The sequence below is a fragment of the Tachypleus tridentatus genome, chromosome 2 (genome assembly GCF_004210375.1).
Source record: "Tachypleus tridentatus isolate NWPU-2018 chromosome 2, ASM421037v1, whole genome shotgun sequence".
Lineage (NCBI taxonomy): Eukaryota > Metazoa > Arthropoda > Merostomata > Xiphosura > Limulidae > Tachypleus > Tachypleus tridentatus.
In genome coordinates this window covers 72908630-72929517 of record NC_134826.1, presented here as the reverse complement: position 1 = coordinate 72929517, position 20888 = coordinate 72908630, and the positions used below count along the sequence as shown (strand labels likewise).

Sequence of the window (20888 nt, the reverse complement as noted above, 5' to 3'; positions counted from 1 at the left end):
TTGCCTTGCTCTATTTTCACTATTTCTTTTTCTCTGTAGTAGATAATATCCATTCTGCTATGGCTCTATGGCCAGCTAAAATACGACAAGAAAAGCATTTGTTGAGACACTATGTTCATGTCTTTCAGAATTTGTGGTGCATATTGAAGATATTTACACATTTTAATAATAAAGTTTGAAAGAAAACAAAGACCGAAATATTCAAAATAATTATAAGATAGCTTTTATTTTAACAGATGTTTCGATATTGCAGCTTCTTTAGTACTAATAATGTCAAATAGTATTATGTTTGACAGAAGTGACAAAGGCAAAACGTCAATTAAAATATGAGTTTGACTAAAACAAAACGCCGTTACAACTAAGGTCGAACAAAAAATAATTTATTCAACCTTAATAACCACAGAAATTCAAAATACCTTACCCTCCCTCGAATGACTAGAGTACAAGTTTTATCATTTGAAAAAAAAAAACAAGCAAAATTTAATAAATACGTTTGTAGTCATAATCTGATACTAATGTTAATGAACAATACAACATAAATATTAATGTTATTAATTGTTCCAATAAATCAAGAACAAAAATCAGAAGAAGAAAAAACACAGTATTCCGTATTAGACCACATCAAGATTAATAAGCATATCGAGAAACAATCAATAATAATTTATTTTAACTTTATCTCGTCAATGAATTCGTTTGACTCAGGGTAGGGTTTTATTTAGTGTTTATACCACTAGGCTGCGTTTCATGTGAATAACTGATTTACATAATATGTCACAATATTAATATCTGTATCTCACCACTAGGGGAGGTGTGAGTTACATAATACGAACATACATAATGTTAATGTGCGCTAATATGGTGTTGAGCCGGTATATTATGAATTGATACATCTAGGCATTTATAGTTAAACTAACCAATAAAGAAAGGGTGAACTAAATAAGGTTATAATTTGCTCTCTCATAAGTCCTAGTGTAATTATCTGGAGTTTATAAGGTGTTTGTTTTCTAATCTTTATTAGAAAATTCAGACGTTCTTTATATTATAGGTACTTTTAATAGGTTACTATTAGATGTCAGCACGGCGCTGAAATGTTAACTGTATAAGCGCGCATACGCACGAATAAAGTTGAAGGATGGAGGAACCACCGGAGGGAGAGAATTGGATTAAACAATTTTTAAGAGTTTTTAAACATGCAACTTCTCCGGGATCTGATGAAGGTGTTCATCATCGAGTTGGATATTTTGGAAGTTACCGCCTTGCTTCAGAGGATCTAGAAGGAGAGGTGTTTGATTGGGTGATGCACTACCTAGAGCAAAAGTAAGTTACGAATGTAATAGTTTCAGGACTCGCCAACAAATGCAATGTTTGAGCTTGAAGTAATAATGTATATATGCGTTAAAATTTGACGTCTAATGTGTTTCAATTTAAGTAATGTAGTAGGCCACAACTGAAATTCTCGAAAGAGAGAGTGAAAAACAAAACAACAAAAAAACTTCACCGGTTACTTACTTCTCCAAGTGAAGTGGGTCTGTTTGTCAAAAAGAGAAAAAAACGTATGAACTACAAAAAGACAGCAATTGAAATAGTACTTGATGTGAGTACTGCCTTAAAAGGTAAGTTTCAGTCTGTGTGGGCACAACGTCATCAGTTTGGATACCACCACTATTAGGCTTAATACATCTTGTCGATATTACAGTGTTTAAAAAAAATACTAGTGTGACTGGGGGAAAAAAATGTTTTTGATCTTTTGGACTATCCTTCATAAAATATAAACTTTGTAATCAAACTTGGGTACTTCGTAACTCCCCAACAGAAATTTACAAGAAAGATTCCATCATCTAACAAACTATTAGTATTCTTTAGGTTTGTCTTTTTGGATTTTTATTGTCTTGTAAAATTTTTCATCTAACTTTCAGGATTTTGGAGCTTTAACACTATCAGTATTACTTTTCTTAAGGCTAGCGAGGACAGTCTCGTTGGACTTTTGTCTAACTAAAAATTGGATGTTTGCAGTGATGGCTTCTGTCTGAATGTTTTGTCTAATATGATATTTGCCCTAAGAAATGGTATTGCTAAAAAAACAAAAAACTGACACTTCAAATAAGGTTGCCCTTATTATTAGTGACTTTTTTTTAATTATTGTTGTTTCTACCTTCTATCCAAATATATGAAACTTATTTTCAGGCTGGTTTAATTACATTTGGTTTTAATTGTTAACTTTAAGAGACATTAGTACTTAATTTGCTTGTTTATTAGGTTGTTTTGAAATGTGCTATATGCCAAACCAAAATTTGTTGTAATTATAATTTCAAAAACTTAATGCATAAATAATAAATAAACTTTTGTTTTCATTATTTTGGATACTACTATAAGTGCTGTGTGTTGCTAAACATAAATTTAAACATATTGTTAAAAGAAAATGGGAATTTTCTGATTTAATGTCATTGTTTTTGCATACGAGAAGTGTACCATGAGCTAGATGTTTCTGATTGTTTGTTTGGAATAACAAAGACCTACTGATCTATCTCGGGACCTATATAATTATTTTTACCAACTTAGACCTGTGACTAGTTTTTGAAAGCTTTTAAAAAAAAATATTGTAATATTCAGTACAAGATATCTTTAGTGTGAGTTTGATAAATTTATTTCCTAAAATGTGGAACAGAGCAGGAATCCTACCTGTAGGTAAAAAATAATTATATGGGTAGATCAATTATTGTAGCTACTCCAATTTGTATTCTTAAAATGACTAATAAATAAGGATGCTATTTTACAGGAGAGAAGTTAAACATCTCGTGAAGTCAACAAAGCTTAAAAAGAATAGGTTGTCTTTGAAAATTCCATGACATTCCTGGCAAAAAAAACACCAGTGAATGGTTTTTATTTTATAATAGTACTCTAGTTTTATTTTCTTCTCCCCAAATAAAGTTTTCTTTAAAACCTGTTAGGAAACTTCCCCCCCCTCCCCAAGTTAGTGTAAGTAAAGTAGAAAACTTTTTCAACATTGGTTCTTTTTTGTTTTCAGTGAAGAAATCTTAAGTTTAGTTTCTCTTATCTGTTAGTCTGTCTTGCCTTTTAGAAGACAACTGTAATGTTTTTGAAAGCTGTTTTCATTTCTTGTATCCACCTATTAAACTAAATGTTTATTTGGGTTATAAGCATTTTAAAAGCTATTTAATAAATTTTAATACCCTGAATTAGCTAACAAAAATATCCTTACTTAGTTTGACTGCTTGTTATCTGTATATTTCTCTCTCTCGGAAGGGACTATAGGTTTCCTTTTTGTAGTCAGCTTTTCTAAGTCAGGGGCTCAATAAGGCTTCTGGACCAGATAGTTTTTCTTCAAGAATTTTTAAGTAAGTGGAGGATTGGATATAAGAGTCACTATTTTCTTATTTTGTCAGTCCTTAAGTAGTGGGTCAGTACCAGAATACTGGAACTTAACTAATGCAACTCTTCTTTTCAAGGGAGGTGATTTAACAAAAGAAAAAAAAAAATGCCCATAACTATAAACCTATTAGTTTAACATCAGTTCTGGAAAACGGTTTGTAAACTCCTCATAAAAGATGCTTTGTACAGTAATTTAAAATTTGATTGGATTGTCAACATGGTTTTATTTAAGGTAAATCTTGCCTTTATAAGTTTTGTCATTCTCTGAAAATATTTTTATTTGTGTGGGTAAGGGTATAGATTTGGGTGTTTCTGGATTTCAGAAAGAATTTGACAAGGTGCCACGTAAGACTTGCAGAAAAACGTCTTATAGGTAGGTGCAGAAGTTGTCAAGCTAGAAGTAAAAGTTACAAATGGAGTTCACTTGTATTGAATTGATATCAAGTGGGGTACCTCAGTCTTGGGACATTTACTCTTTTTTAATTTACATTAATGACATAGATGGAGGAATGATCAATGAATTAATTTACACATATTAAGGTTCTGGGTGTTGTTAGTTGTGAAGAGGATGCTACAGAATTACAAAATGATTTAAATTATTTGTTGAGTTGGGTAAATAAATATCAGATGGATTTTAATTATAATAAATACAAGATAAATTGATAACCCACAGGCATTAAGTATAATCTGGATGGGAATAACCTTACCAAAGTTATAAACTAAAGGGATCTTGGTGTGATAGTTTATCAATCTCTGTAGTCATTCAACTAGTGTCCTGTTGCTAGTGTTAGGATAAGTAGGACTTTAGGTTGTATCTACAGAAATATTGAATACAGGTTTAACAATATTATAATTTCATTGTACATGTCACTGGTTAGGCCACGCTTGGAACACTGTGTTCACCTTTGGGCTCCTTATCTTATGAAATATGTTGAATTGCTGAAAATAGTTGAGAGAAGAGTTATTATAATGGTACCTGAGATGGAGGGTTTGCTGTATTAGCAGAGATTGACATCTCTCAACTTGTTTTTTCTTTAAACAAAACAGAGTTACTGGAATCTGAAGTTTTTTAACATTACAAAGTGAATTGATAATGTTAATGCATATTTTATCATACTTAAAAATTAACAATAGTATAATCAACTCTTAAAGGTTTTCTCAGTATTCTTTGTGATATTCAAATACATTATTCAAAATGGGTGTTCTAAGCTTGAGTGTGTGAGCTAAGAAATGCATTATTATAATTTAAGTCATTGAAAAAAACAAATTCCAAGCATTTTTCATAACTGAGAAAAATGGCAGATGTATAACAGTTACTGTCTGTATTGGTGGAATCGAAGAGTTTGTGGTAAATGTCTTAAATGAACAGTGTCATATTACATCTGTAACTTAGACTATGTAGATCTAACACCAATGTGTTCATTGTTTTTTAGTAGATATATATTTAGTTTAGACATGTCTATCAGCTTCTGAAGGTTTATATACTTTCCTATAACAAAACATCAAATGTTAAATCGAATACTTAGTCTAGAAAGAGTCTCTTGTACGTTGATGAAAATAAGTTTGTATATAATTGTCTGTAGGTAAATCTTTTTGGTTTAAAAACTATTTCAAAAGTGAAAATGTTTAGCATTTTATAAAGTTTTAAAATGTACAATTACTTTGTAATACTCTTGTAAGTTCTCTTGTTTTTAGTAACTTTCCACAATAACGAAGTGAAATCTAAAATATGTTTCGATAAGACCGATGTTTTCCTAACATTTATTTCTGTTGTATGTTTTTGTAAAACCTGGGATTTAGGATTCTAGCTTTATCAAAATGGACAAATGATGTTAAATGAGAAAGATAAATATAACTTGGAAACTTTATTAGAAAACATTTTGCAGTTGAGCAAGCTATTTATTCAAATAAACATTTTAAAAAAAGTGGATTTTATGAAAGATGAATATTTAAACTTTCATTTAACTTAAAGTTCTGAGAAAGAAAACTATCTTTTTACAGAATTTTTAACTAAACTAACCTTTCTTTGCTACTAAATCATTTGTTTCATAATGTCAAATGGTAAATCAATATATTTTGCAAAACTTGTCTTTAATAGTATACAAATACTCACTTGTTGAAATGGATAAAATATTAATTGTAAAACACTTCAATTTACAAAACACCAATAATCATAAATTTGTATATTTGACAAAACTAAGGATTTGAAACAGTTTGTAGATATCTTCTCTTTAAATCTAAGCAGATTCTGAGTGTTCAGGCCAAATTCCAAATTTCACAATTGGATAGTGCCAATGTCTTTTCGGCTCAAAACTAATACCAGCAATGTTTATTTTCCATATTTATAAATAGACCAGAAATATTATAAAGTATGGTAGTAATTATTGGAACATTTTTGAAATAATTGTTAGAATGTGCAGAATATTATGGATGTAGTTAAGTTTTAAGAGTTTGGAATGGGGGTGGATTACAGGTGATTTGTTATTAATATAGACATGCATGTACATCAGACATCCTAATTATGAAAAAATTTCAATAAATAAAACTAGAAAATCTTTTTTAAACTTTCCAAAGAAATGAGTGTAGCTATCTTAAATATTTAATGGTAGTGTTCACAAGATAGACATTGTACTTTAAGTTGATCATCTCATTCTTGTTTGCAAAACTACAAGTGGCTTAAAATTCTTACAATGATCAAATGAAACTTAAGTTTTCTTTGACTATCGGAGAGAATTCCTAACATTATCATACGAATTACTGACTACTAATTGCAGCAAAGTTTCTCTATCTTTTCTCTCTAACTACTTTTTTGCAGTCTCCTTCATTCAACTTTAAGTTTTAAATTTTTCTAACATTTATATTTAGCCTTTTTCCTATTACAGTATGCATATGTTCTTTACTAGTTAAAATTGAAAAAGTGCACACAAGTTCATTGTTTGATTTGTGAACATGACTGTTTCAGCACTGTAGATGCTTTGTATTTATTACTTTATTTATATATGTTGTGTACATTTTACTCATTGTATGCTGTTAAGTAATGCATTTAGTAGGTCATAACACATGAGTGTCACTAGAAGAAATTTGTGTGTATGCAATAGCAGTTTATAAAAATTACCATCTAATGATGCATTGTTTAAAATAGAGGAGATTAAAAAGACATGTAATAGAAGTGAGTTAATATTTCCTTAAGCTACCTTATGGCTCAGTGGTAAATTAGTTGACTTATAATGCTGAAAAATTGATTTTGATAGTTTAGATGGGCAGAGCCCAAATAGCCCATTTGGTAACTTTGTACTTAAGAACAAACTTTCTTTTTTGTAAAATACATCTTGTTAGCTGGTGGTGACAACATATTGTATTTCTTTTCCTTTCATATTTCTGTGCCATATGATACAACCACATTTATTTCTGTGCAGAATATTGCAGTTGCTGCTCATGCTTGGTTTGTGTTAAATGCTACAAATATCTTTGCACAACTGCAATCACCTGATTCATGGGTCAACATTTAATTAACTTGAGTTTCTGTTTCAAATGTTAGTTACCCAATTTTTTTTTTTTTTTCTTGCCAAACAGTAGGATCTTGTTTTATGTTTCAGTCATTCCTTTCGATAAGTACTCTACTCTTCCCACACAGTGATGAAATATTTTTGATTTTTAAATTATTCACTGAAGGGGATTTAATTAAGCATTTTAAATTTTAGTATGTGTAAAGATTACACAAATTATGTGCATAGTGTGTGTAGTCAGAATTAAGATAAAATTGTACAAGTACCCACATCTTATACCTTGGGTTCTTTTAAACATTAGTTCCACTGTATTGCAATTTCTAAGTATTCTTAAACAACCCAACTGTTTACAATTCCAAGATATTGTAGATTGCCTCCCAGCAGTTCATTGGTAAACTAGAGGTCTTACAATGTCAAGATTCCTTCTTGGACATACAGCAAATAGTATATTGTGCAGTTTTGTGTTTACTAATAAACTAGTGTCATTGCAATGTGAAAATTATGTCATAAGCTTAACCCTAACTGGTAAAAGCTACAATAATTTCTTGTTTCTAAAGCTATAATATATTTTAGAATGTTTTCTAAATTCTAAATATATTTTGAACTTGGCCACATTTTTTAATTTCTGTAAACAGATACTAATGGAAGAATTGTTGAGTAATGCTTTCTCAAAGTTTGTTTGCAACTACAATACAACTTTTTTCTGTAAAAGTTGTAGAAAGTGTTGAGTAAATTAAACAGTTTGGTCATATGTATTTGTCGTTTAAATCATATTTAAAATATCCCAGTTAAAAATTTTAAACTACTTAAAACAACAAAAAAAAACTTTCCAGTATTGCAGTTTTTCTTGGATTCTTGTAAGGTTAGAAATGGCAGTACTGCAACAAACACAACCATGATTTTAAGATGGATACATTGCCAGGCATTCCTAGCTTGTTTGCTAGTGTTAGCTGTAAAGGACATTTTCTATAAACAACTGTCAAAGTAGACATTTTGCAGCTGCCTGAAAGGAAACTTTCAAGAGAATAAACTTAACATAATTTGAAGCAATGAGTCATTTCCTGAAATTTCCAAGTATATCTACTACTATACATGCATTGTTGATAAAAGGACCAAAACTTGCAAATTCTTAGATGTTGTAATCTGTACATTCTTGTATTTTATTTTTATCTTCATTATAATTTTATCTTCCTTAAGATATTTTTTTGCACATCCTAAAGATGATTTTTAAAAAGTGGTGGTTGTCTTGTATCTGAGTTTGATTGTCGTCATCATCAGTCATAACTATTTGGAATATTCCATTTTTTGATAAGATTCACAATACAACAGTTACTAGCATGATTCTTTCAAAGATGCTAGCAACTAAGCTAAAATGTGAAGAAAATTTTTGTATCTCTTGAAAACCCATAACGTTAACATTTGACCATGTAATGAGTCGCATTTGAATATTCCACTTGTGATTCTGGTGATTGATAAAATATTTTAGGATCTAAGATTCTACTACTATAAAAGAACACATGCATCTTACACTGGCTACATGAGTAACCTCTGTTTCATGTCATCACTGTTCTGATTTAAGAAAAAATATATTAATATTAGGGTTACTTCTTTCTGAAGTGTCATTGTTTTTGCAGTCAGTTTTCTAAATTTTGTAAGGTCAAATGTAACTTTTTAAATATGTATTAATGTGTGGTTGTATAAATCTTGTGAACAAGACATCATTAACGTACTAAATGTTAGTCAGTTTATTGTTTTAGATTCTTAAGCATGAAAACAAAAATCAAAGTTTGTTATACCTAAGTGTTTACCTTGTATGTTTTAGCTATAATGCTCTTATTTGGGAAATGGATGGTTACAAGAAAGTTCTGTGAATAACTGAGTATGGAGTTTTGATGTTGACATTTGTCAAATCTTAAACTTGTTCTTCATTGAGTTTGAATTTAATACATATCCCACTGTCTCAGTTGGAGTGTTAATAAATATGACATTGGACATATAGAGGGTAGTACTTTCATAAATTATTACAGCTTTAAACATAGTTCTCAATAAACCTATGCATAAATTAGGTCCCTGATAGGTTCATATTCTATAGTTGGTTTAATAACTGAGTTCAACCTCATAGGTTCCTTCAATGTACATTTCTCTGCTTAAAAAATGAATTTCAGAATGGCTGATATGGGTATTAATACTTGATAAGGAGAGAATGTTTCAACCTTCCTAGGTCACCTGGGAAGGTCAAATTTCTTTGTTCATCAAGTTGCTTGTTAATAAATCTCACTTCTGCCTATAAGGTATCTAGTAATGTTAGTAACACAAAACAATACAAGAAAAATAAAATTGGTATTGCCAGTAATCCTGCGAATTTCATGCACAGTTTGAGTCATACAAACCTTTGTCAAGAGATCTTGCCAAGTTTACTTAACATCAACAAGTGGCATAAGTTTCCCTCATTTGTGTAGATCTGTGTATTGTCTCCATATGACTAACCTGTGCAATTACAAAAAAAAGATATTACTATACAGATGTCTACATCTTTATCTGTATAAAGGATGTTTTTGTGGTCTTACTCATTCTATTTGTTCTATGGGAATGGTCTTGCAGCTAGCTTTTCCTGAAGTGACTACTTTAAGATGTTGAGAATCACAATTTTCTAGAGTAAAGAAACCACAATAGAATACAAATAGTCCATAAGTTATAACTGCCCACTTACACTCATTTCTAACTAGTTTCTGTTAGTTACTGATTTCACCATCACCCTGTTTTGTTTTCTTTAATATAGTTGTTTGTTCCAAGTCTTTCGTAGTGATGAGTAATCGCCCAGTTTGGCTCTATTCCACTTAAATTTGTCTACAAAAATGTAGAAAAGAGGTTTCAATCTTGACAATGATTTGCTCCATAAGCATTGTAAAGGCTGTGCCACATGAGAATATTCTTTTAGATTTGACCTAATTTATGAAGCTTAAGAAATTGTCATCCCTTTTAGTGGAATATTAATTTAACACTCCTACGAAAAGTGGGGCCTAATAGGCCCTAGAGCAACTTGAAGGGTTATTAATATTAGGCTAATAATTTTGTATTTAAATGAAATTGCCATTTAAATCCATTAATGAATGGATTAACAAGATTCCCACTGTCCCTATCTACTATCTAGCGAAACCACAGCCAGGGGAACGGGCTTGGAGAAATCAGGACTAGAAACGTCTTTTCGTAGAAGTGTTAAAAATAAAATCTACAGTACAGTAATAATCTATGATGTTGGATTAGTGAAATATCAGATTATTATTTAGTCTGATTTTGTTGAAGACTAACTTTGTTGCATGCTACTAGCAAATTGTCAATAAAATTCATGGGAAATAACACCTAAAACTGTTATATACTTTATGCTAAATGACCATACACACTTAAATTTTTAAGTCTGTCCATTACTGCCCCCCTAATAATTTCAGAAAGCAAAGATATAAAGTTAATTTTAAAATTCCTGATTCATCTGTGCCAGTTTTCATGCAAGTCTGTAGGTGTAGTACTGGAAGCTCCAAATTTTTGACCTCTCCATATCAAAAGCTTCAACTGTAAACTTTAAGTAGATTAAGATTTTATTTTTTATATGGCTGAAATACTCATACATTTTAAAGTAAACTTTCAACAAAACTACAAAATCCTTTGAATCCCTCCCCCCTTTTTTAATACCTTATATCTTTAAATGGCTAAATTCATGTATATTCTGTAAGGATTAAAGAATTTTCTTGGAAAGTTAACAATGATATACTCAACTGGAACCTTAATGTCAACAGTACATTCTTTCCTAAAATTATCTCAATTTTGAACAAAATTGAAAAAATGTACTATTACTTCTGAGTCTAAAGGTTCCAACCATACTAGGAACTTCTGGAGTTGACTTATGTTGAGATTTGTTTAATCACAACCTCAAACACTTGATCATGAAATCTGTAATATTGAAAAACTTGAACCTAATTTTGTTACTGAATGTAAAACATTTAATTTGTTCTTGTAGATTTTGTATTGTGCTACTATCTTCAGCTGGTATAAGAGTGACTGTCAAATCTCACTATTTTAATGAGTAACTCAAAAGTAACAATCTTTCAAGGAACTTGTCCAAGATTTTAGCCATGAATGGCCTTCCAGGTCTTATTTGCCTGGATGGTGAACATCATATTTAACCAGAGCTAAATATAGCAAAATTATAAGTACCTCAAAGAGATGAGGGGTTGTTTGTGTAATACATGAATTATATCAAAATGTATCTTTTTAGTTTTATTCTTCCCAGTTTAGTTTCCTTTGTACTGTAAATTGTAAGATTTAAATACTTCCTAACAAATAAAGAAGTTTTGAATGACACTCCAAAAGCACTTGACTCTATTTGTGGATTGTGTTCCCATCTTTCTGGGACCATGGTCTGTTTTAAGAATCCCAAGTTCTACTACTAATGTAAAAGAATTTTGTTGGTGGTGTGTGTTAGTCTACAAGCTGCTTCGACTCTAGTACATAGCTTCAAAATTAAGAATGACTGTTGTAGATAATCCTTTTACCACTTTGCCCAAAATGCAGCAATCTTTGTTACAGGCCTAACTGCTGCACAGCTGTTCTTCTATTGGGAATAAATTGGGTTCATTTCTCATATAGACCTAAGACTAAAATATACAAACTTTGTGAAATAGTTAGTGAATGAACTTTACTAATCTAAATATATTTAAACTTAAGTTTTGAACTTTTGGCAATAACAAAACATTTTTGTAAATTGACTGAATTAGAAAATGCATATTTTAGTGTATAAACTATTGAAATTATATACAGTTCTTTTTTTTTATCAATTAGAAAGTGTCCCCACTCTTTAGCTGTTGTCTTGTCAAAAGCATTGGTGGAAGAAGTGCATTGTAAAGCTGACTTTAGTGATCTTCAAACGGATGATGATTGCACAGCTTCATTGGAATGTGGCAAGAACTGTGAGTACACATTGTAGGCATGAAATGTTGTAAAACAACACTAAACAATATTGTTGGAACAACACAATCGTAACATGAATAATGTATTTAGAGAACAAACACCTGCAAACAGTGCATTGTATGTTTAATGTTTAGAGAAAACAAAACTGTATTGCTTTGAGTATGCATAATTTATTTGAAACAAATAAATACTATACTAATTAATGTAATACTACACTAACTACAAGTACGTACATTCTATAAATAGGAACAGTTCAAATATTACTTGGATGTATTTTTTCCTTTTTGTAATTATTTGATGGTTGAAGTTATTTACATGCTGCTGTTCTTAATGTTTATGGCAACTTTCAACTTATTTTCAGTTAGACTGTGTAATGCATGACACTGCATGATGAATGCTTTTGTACAGTGGTTAGACAATCCAGTTAAAGCTGTACGTAAGAATGCATGAACTAGTTGTGAGTTTACTGTATTTAGTGACTGCTATTTCTTAAGTCTGTAGTTTTAAACTTAAAAATATACGGTATAAATTTATTTGGTTTTTTAGAAAGAACCATGAAGAATGTTTTGAACATGTACTGTAAAATGTTATTCTAGAAATTTCCAGTCTGTAGTAGAACCAGGCAGTGTATTTATTTAACTTATATTTACTTGTATTTAAGTATTGGTTATGTTTTAATTTTGCACAAAGTGAGCATTTAATCAAACTTTTTTTTAATGGTTGATTTAAAATGTCAAATATAACTAACTAATTGATTTAAAACTCCCAACCATTTCGAAGTTGAAGTCAGATTAAATACATGCACAAAACTATAGTTAGTAGCCAAAAATGAGAGACTTTATTTGAGAATAAATTAACTTGTTTATGAGACTGATAAAAACACATTCGGTGCAAGAAAGTCATTTAAGTAATTTTATTAATTAATTTCCACCTTTTTAGTTTTCTGTGAAGTATTGTATTCAGTAAGAAATGCATAAATTGCTAACTAAATACAATTGAAATTTGAAATGAATGAGATGTGTAACAGTCAAATTCAATTTGGTGTCTCTAACTGAACAGCTAAGCCTTCACTGACACTTAATGCAATTGTTTGGATTGTCTCACTTTAGTGGCTTGAATATTTTCAGGTGAAAATTAACATCAATGTTTTCATAAGAGCTCTGGTTATGCATAAATATTGTATTTAATAACATTATTTATAAACTCTATTTAACATTGCAAAATCTTCTCAAACATGTTTTACCTTTTCCTATTTCAGGACAATCTTTTTCCATTTTCAGCAATGATAAATGTTTTTTTGTTTGTTTTTTTTCAAGTAATTGATGCTGGTCAACTTAAGTCTCAAGTTTTCAACTTCCTGACTGAATTGATTCAATACTGGAAAGACCATTATGAACAGGTGGCTAGTACTACAATTTGGCCTCGTCCTCCAATTCACGAGGTTTCTGTCTGCGCCATCAAAAACGCTCGCAGAAAAATGGAGGATCGGCACATGGTACTTCACGATCTAAATGTGGCCTGTGATCTCCAGGTACGAAAGTTTGTAAACAGTGTGGCTAATAATGCTTATAATACACTATACCTCATGAGACTATTTGCAGCGGGGTCAGTTGAAATATTTTCTTTAGTTTATATTAAACAACCTTGATGTTCATTTTTTCTTTAGCTTAACTCTTAACTAGCATTCCATAAATTTGTAAGTTTCCTAGTAAGGGAGAGGTAATTCTTGATTTATTAGTTAGCAGTTTTATAAGCTACAATTTATTATTGAACCATTTGTTCTGTGTGAAATGTATTGGTAAACTTTGACAAAGAATTATCATCAATTTCCAATATTTGTCACTTCTAAAATATTTTCTTCATTCCTTTTCTAAACTGGCATGAGAATGGCAGGGATATTTAGTCATATTTGAACTTTGTAGAGATCAGAAGTTTATTAATGAACTGTGACTTGCGATTTAATTTTACAATATTAAACCTGTGTGGAAGGTGTAAAATTTACATTAGTTTCATTGTTTCTTGTAAGAACTAAGTTGAACAGTAGCACTTTGTATACCAAAGAAAACTAATGCAAAAACTAACTTTAAGTATTTAATGTTTAAAGATTGTAACTTTCTAATGAAAAGTTACAATTAAATAGTTTTATATTTGAATATGAGCTGTAGGTTTTTAAAAGGTTTTCATTATGCTTGTATGTAATATTGCATTTTGAGAGCAAATCTTTTGTTTTTCTTCTGCTGAAAACTAGGTTTAGTATTTAATACAAGTTTCTCTCTCAGAACCTTCCTCGTCACAGCTATTATGCTATATTTGACGGCCATGCAGGAACAGAAGCTGCCAGCTTTAGTGCTGCTCACCTTCACTGGGAAATAGTCCGACACCCTGCTTTCCTTTCAGACATGCCAACTGCTATAAAGGAAGCATTTAAGACAACTGACAGACGCCTTCTTGAGAGATCTTTCAGAGAGGTTAGTGTGCTGTTGCGAGATGCTATACTGCATACTGTTGCATTGTAAAAATGCCACCAAATACTTGTTTGGATTGTGTACTGTGATCTGCTATATATATTGTTTGACAGTTTTTGAAAGGTTAACTGTTTGTTCTTTTTAAAATAAATTTGACTGTATCATCACAGCTTCTCACACTTGCACTGGTAGCTGTTTGGATTATCTTGTCTAGTGTTTGTGATATTAATAGATACAACTTTGGTTAATGTTCACCACTTAGAGTATGTAGTTAAAAAACAATGTTTTAATGCTAAGATACATTTGTACATGCCGGTTCCATCAGCATTATCCTTCAAATTAATAATTAATCTACAAAACTTCCCTAGAGTGGATTGGTTAAAACTGCTATGTAGATAATAAAGTCAACAAAATTCTCACCAAAATGTGCACCATATTTGTAATGTGATAGTGTAGTAAATGTTTCAATAATAGAAATATAATTCTAGAACAGAAGCTTTCTTTAATAGTATACCATATTGTTCAAAATGTATAACTGAATGTTTGACACTGTTACTAATTAATGTACTTAAAATGCAAGTTGCTATATATTAAACACATGACATTTCCTGTCCCTTGGTTGAAAACTCCTGTAACTATGATGTTGTGTATTGAGGTTTAAGGTGATTTTCAAACTTTTAAAATATTTGATTTATATAAATTTTTCTTGCATGGTTTTCATGATTGTGATTTCAATTTTCTGGTTCTAGGGTATTAAAAGTGGGTGTACAGTAGTATGTTGCATTATAAGAGAAAAGACCCTTTATCTTGCCTGGCTTGGAGACTCCCAGGCTATGGTTGTTCGCCAGGGTGTACCCTTAAGTGTTACGTCGCCACACAAGCCAGACCGAGAGGTGAATAATTTTTGACGTAATGTTTCCAATATTTTGAAATCAACATTCAAAATAAATAAAGCTTTTAAGTTTAGATATAATATTGTAAGTGTTATTTGTGGTAGCTCCCTCTCTTGTAAATTTATATTTGTTGGAACACTGATCTAAAACTTAAACTTAACTTCTGTTAGTACAAACTTGTTCCAATGTTAATATTTTGGAATAGTTTCAGAGCTTTCCTTTTAATCTAAGCTAATATCAAGTTAAGAAAAACTGTTTTTCCCACAGACTGAGTTTTAGGTTTTTTATATTTCTGTGTATTGATGTGAATATCTTTTAAATTTCAAATAGTTTTCCATAAATTTGCTATATTAAATTAACTTTTGTTTAGTTATATAGAATTAAATGTTGGTAGTATTGTTATTAATATAATTTATTATTTCAATAACAATGTTTGAGAGATATTTTGATAGTTCAAAATACCAGCTGATTTAAATCAAATCTGAAGCTGGGTATTGGTTTAAAAGCATTTGCTGGGGTTTGTATTTTGTATAGCTATTTACTTAGCTGGAAGACAGGGCTAGCTCATCAAGTAGAAGAAAAGTGCTTTGTCCAAAAAATGTGGTTTGTGATTTCTATTAGTTTATTTACATTTTTTTTACTCAATAATTAGTTTCTATGCATATACCCAAGTTCTTCATCCATCAACATGCTTTTGTATCTACTACAACTTTATTGATTGCAGGACTTTTTGATCCAAAGTGAGCAATTTTGCCCAAATTTGTATTTTAGTTATATTTTTACACTACTTTTGTAACAGGGAAAACATTGTAGATGTTCTAAGTCAGTGGTTCCCAACTAAGACTTTGGGTAATGTAAAGTATGACAAGGTGAAAGAGGCCTTGTTCACCAGATTGTCTTGTTTCTGGAAAATCTAAAAGGACTGCAACTGTGAATCAAAAACTTTAGGAAAGAGAAATGTGCAAAATATCTGGTCATTGCATCAAAAGTTGGTGACAGTCATGGGTTTTGTACACTTTGTCACATCAATTTTATATATATATTTTAAATTCTCGCATGGCGGAATAAACGATTGTTTCAGACGTACAAAATCAGCATGTCACCAACAAAAGGCTGAGGCGAAGACAAAAACAATGCAGATAACGACATTTATAAGTAAAAATTCAGAATATGAAACCATAAATGCAGAAGTGATGTTCACACAATTTGTCATTGCTCATAATTTAGCCGTAGCTGTAGCCAATCATGCAGGACATTTATTCAGAAAAATGTTCCCAGACTCTGATATAGGAAAAAATATAGATGTGCTAGAACCAAAACTACAGGTATTGAACAAATGTCATTTGTGAAGATAACAAAATTACTTCAAGCATACTTACTAACAGTGTTTACAGTTTAGCCACAGATGGATCCACAGACATGGATGACTCAAAACTCTATCCAGTGGTTGTACGATATCTGTATGGGCTCTGTCTACAATCATTATGCTCAGTCATTTGAAATAGTTTGGCATCTCTATTTTTAACAGTTGTTAATATGACTTTTGTATTAAGCTGGATACATTTGAGTAACAACACTGAACTTTGAATTCTTTAATTGAAATGACAAGTTTCAACTGTTAAATTTAAGTTTGTTTTTTCCTGGTCTTAAAAGAAAGCTTTCACTTTTGAAATGATTTTATTTATTAAAAATAAATTGATTTTGGTACATTTGCTTATTTCCAAAAATAATTAAACAGGATAAAACATTTTTGTGAAATATCTCTATTCATAGTCAAGTACTAAAACCATATGGATTTTCTATTAATGTTTAAGAGTGCTATAGCATTGACTAAAACAAATTTGGTTTTTCTTCAGGATGAAAGACAAAGGATAGAAAATGCAGGAGGATGCATACTGTTTATAGGTACTTGGAGGGTAAATGGAACCTTAGCTGTATCTAGAGCACTGGGTAATTGTCATTTACTTCTTTGTCTATTGCACTTTTAATGTTTGTGTACATGCACGACACACCACTTGTCAGGAAGTCTTTCTCTCTTTCTGTTCTAGCTTGAACCTTCCCACCAGAAATATAAAACAAGCACAGTAAAATCAATAGACATAGCTTCACCAATCAGTGTCTAACATAGCATGTTATTTAAAATATTGGTAACACTTGCAGTTAAATTGTTTAATTGTTAAGAAATGAGCCCAAAACTATATTAAATTCCACTAATGTTTTGTTCTTCAAGAGAACTGAATTTGTATAAGTTAACTGCAATTCTAGCTGTGAAGCAAAATTACCTGACAATGATGCATGATAGAAAAAACCTAAAGGGTGAAGTAGCAAATGTTATGCATTAATTTTATTTGAATGGTCAAAATCTCTAAATTCATCTAAAGTATTCTTTGAATTACTGTTTCGATTTCTATCTTTGAATTTTTTTTTTTTTTTTAACATGAAATAACTTGGTTTACTTCAATATCTTTTGTTACTGACTGGATTCACTTTTAACAACTGTGTCTAGGGGATCCAGAGCACAAGCCCTATGTCAGTAGTGTACCTGATGTTATTGCAGTTAACTTAGATGGAACAGAGGACTTTCTGATCCTCGGTTGTGATGGACTGTGGGATCGGATGACCCCTTCAGATGTAATTACATCTGTTTTCTTTTATATCAAAGAAAATCCCAATGATGCAGAAAATGCATCCTCTTCTTTAGTGCACGAGGCTAAAGACAGAGGCTCTAATGACAATATTACTGCTATTGTAGTATTTCTCAGAGATCCAGCAGACCTAGTCAACAGTCCTGTACCTGTTCCAGTTATATTTCCACAACTGCAGGGAGAACCAAAAATCGTGTATGGCTCACAAGTCTTTGGCAGTGATCCCACATTATCAAGATGTGGCCCAGATGACATGAAAAAACTGAAATCTCAGAATGAAAGTCAACAGTCTGGTATCCCTCTAACTAACCCAATTGGGACTAACAGGCATGGAGAGATTTATCGACCCTTCACTATGGATGTTATACTTGAAAGAACTGAGCTCAGTGAACTGCCTACGCCACCTATTGATGAAATAATGAATACTAAGCAGTTTGAAACCTATTCACAAAACTTAAATGAAACGAATATGGGAGTTCATCACCTTAATACCTCTTCTTTGATCCAAGAACAGAATATTCTAGAACATGAACCAAAGGCTAAAACATTTTATGCTAAACTACCAGTGGGACATGCAAAAATAGAGAAGATATCAACTGAGTTGGTAAATTCAGCTATTGAATCAGCTATTCAAATTGTTAAAAATAAGGAAAAAGACATAATCACCCAACTGCAAAATCTTCAAGAAACTGAAACTGTGAAAAGTGTTTTACTTCAAGAATATATTAATACTGAAGACTCAGCCATATGTGAACTTGACAAATTTGGATTGGAGCAGCAGAAAGTGCAGGTTGAACAAACTGAAACATGTAATGCACTCATTACTTCAGAAATACAAGAGCTGTCATTGGCTTTTAAAAGTTTCAAAGAAAAATCAGTGTACACCTCAAGACCTGGTTTAGAAAGTATAGGACTTGCACCAACTTCACAGACTGAAACGGAACATCTGCTTGTAACACAGGGTCTAATAACACAAGTATTACCTACTCTAAAACCAGAAACTAAACAGCAAGTATTTGCTCAAAAAGACAGTTTGACTCAACAAACTCCTGATCCATCATCTAAAATGGAACAGCTAATATTCAATGTACATGATGAATCAGCTCAACCTATAGCTGTCCCAACTCGCTATCAATGTGATGACTTAAATACAGAGCGTACTCCATCTAAAACTAAACAACCAACAATGTTACATGGTGAATCAACTGAACCTATTACTTCTACATCACTTGAAACTGAATATTATCAACAGAGTAACTTAAAACAAGCAACAGCCCCACCCTCAGAGACTGGACTTGTAGCTTTTCTGTCGTGTGAAACTGAATCGGAACAAGAACTGGTCCCACCCTCGAGACTGGGCAGCCAATGCGGGATGAGTTGGCAGAACAAGAACCGGCCCCACCCTCCGAGACTGGACAGCCAATGCGGGATGAGTCGGCAGAACAAGAACTGGCCCCAGCCTCCGAGACTGGACAGCCAATGCGGGATGAGTCGGCAGAACAAGAACCGGCCCCAGCCTCCGAGACTGGACAGCCAATGCGGGATGAGTCGGCAGAACAAGAACCGGCCCCACCCTCCGAGACTGGACTTGTAGCCAATGCGGGATGAGTCTGGCAGAACAAGAACCGTCCCACCCTCCGAGACTGGACAGCCAATGCGGGATGATTTGGCAGAACAAGAACCGTCCCAGCCTCGAGACTGGACTTGACAGCTTTTCTGTGCGGGATGAAACTGGCAGAACAAGAACCGTCCCACCCTCCGAGACTGGACAGCCAATGCGGGATGAGTCGGCAGAACAAGAACCGGCCCCATCCTCCGAGACTGGACTTGTAGCTTTTCTGTCGTGTGAAACTGAATCGGAACAAGAACCGGTCCCACCCTCCGAGACTGGGCAGCCAATGCGGGATGAGTTGGCAGAACAAGAACCGTCCCACCCTCGAGACTGGACTTGTAGCTTCTGCGGGATGAGTCGGCAGAACAAGAACCGTCCCAGCCTCCGAGACTGGGCAGCCAATGCGGGATGAGTTGGCAGAACAAGAACCGGCCCCACCCTCCGAGACTGGGCAGCCAATGCGGGATGAGTTGGCAGAACAAGAACCGGTCCCACCCCTCGAGACTGGACTTGTAGCTTCTCTGTCGTGCGAATCGGAACAGGAACCGGTCCCACCCCTCGAGACTGGACTTGTAGCTTCTCTGTCGTGCGAAACGGAACAAGAACCGGTCCCACCCCTCGAGACTGGACTTGTAGCTTCTCTGTCGTGCGAAACGGAACAAGAACCGGTCCCACCCCTCGAGACTGGACTTGTAGCTTCTCTGTCGTGGCGAACGGAACAGGAACCGGTCCCACCCTCGAGACTGGACAGCCAATTCGGGATGAGTCGGCAGAACAAGAACCGGTCCCACCCTCGAGACTGGACAGCCAATGCGGATGAGTCGGCAGAACAAGAACCGGTCCCACCCCTCGAGACTGGACAGCCAATGCGGATGAGTCGGCGGAACAAGAACCGGTCCCACCCCTCGAGACTGGACAGCCAATGCGGGATGAGTCGGCAGAACAAGAACCGGTCCCACCCCTCGAGACTGGACAGCCAATGCGGGATGAGTCGGCAGAACAAGAACCGGTCCCACCCCTCGAGACTGGACAGCCAATGCGGGATGAGTCGGCAGAACAAGAACCGGTCCCACCCCTCGAGACTGGACAGCCAATGCGGGATGAGTCGGCAGAACAAGAACCGGTCCCACCCTCGGAGACTGGACTTGTAGCTTCTCTGTCGTGTGAAACGGAATCTGAAATTAAGCAAACAGTATCAATATTGGAGCTTAAAACAGATCCACTTTTACAACCTTTGTATTTAATGCAGTCTGAGAGAAGACGTTCATCATTAAACTCCAAACATGCTTTAGGTGAGTCACCAGCTAGGTTATTTCCTGAACTGGAATCGTTTACATTGGATGTTCTGCCCAAACACATCCTAATCCAACAAACAGAACCAGAACAATTAACACTTACACCAGATCCAAATGTTT

At 33.2% G+C, this 20888-nt stretch overlaps 1 protein-coding gene across 1 annotated transcript; it reads left to right on the top strand.

The window, feature by feature from the left end:
* Positions 1-790: 790 nt before the first annotated feature.
* On the top strand, positions 791-19752 carry LOC143244218 (uncharacterized). The gene is made up of 8 exons (XM_076488481.1): positions 791-1317; positions 11730-11857; positions 13175-13389; positions 14138-14326; positions 15073-15216; positions 17073-17166; positions 17723-19449; positions 19632-19752. Exons 1-8 carry the CDS (start codon positions 1133-1135, stop codon positions 19692-19694), a joined length of 2745 nt encoding a protein of 914 aa, XP_076344596.1. The 5' UTR covers positions 791-1132; the 3' UTR covers positions 19695-19752.
* Positions 19753-20888: the final 1136 nt, after the last annotated feature.

Excerpts from the sequence above, each read along its gene's own strand:
- LOC143244218 (XM_076488481.1), top strand. The coding sequence starts at position 1,133 with ATGGAGGAACCACCGGAGGGAGAGAATTGGATTAAACAATTTTTAAGA. Across the intron at positions 15,217-17,072 it reads CACACAAGCCAGACCGAGAG|GATGAAAGACAAAGGATAGA; the intron begins GTGAATAATTTT and ends GTTTTTCTTCAG. Across the intron at positions 19,450-19,631 it reads CCCACCCTCCGAGACTGGAC|AGCCAATGCGGGATGAGTCG; the intron begins TTGTAGCCAATG and ends CCGAGACTGGAC.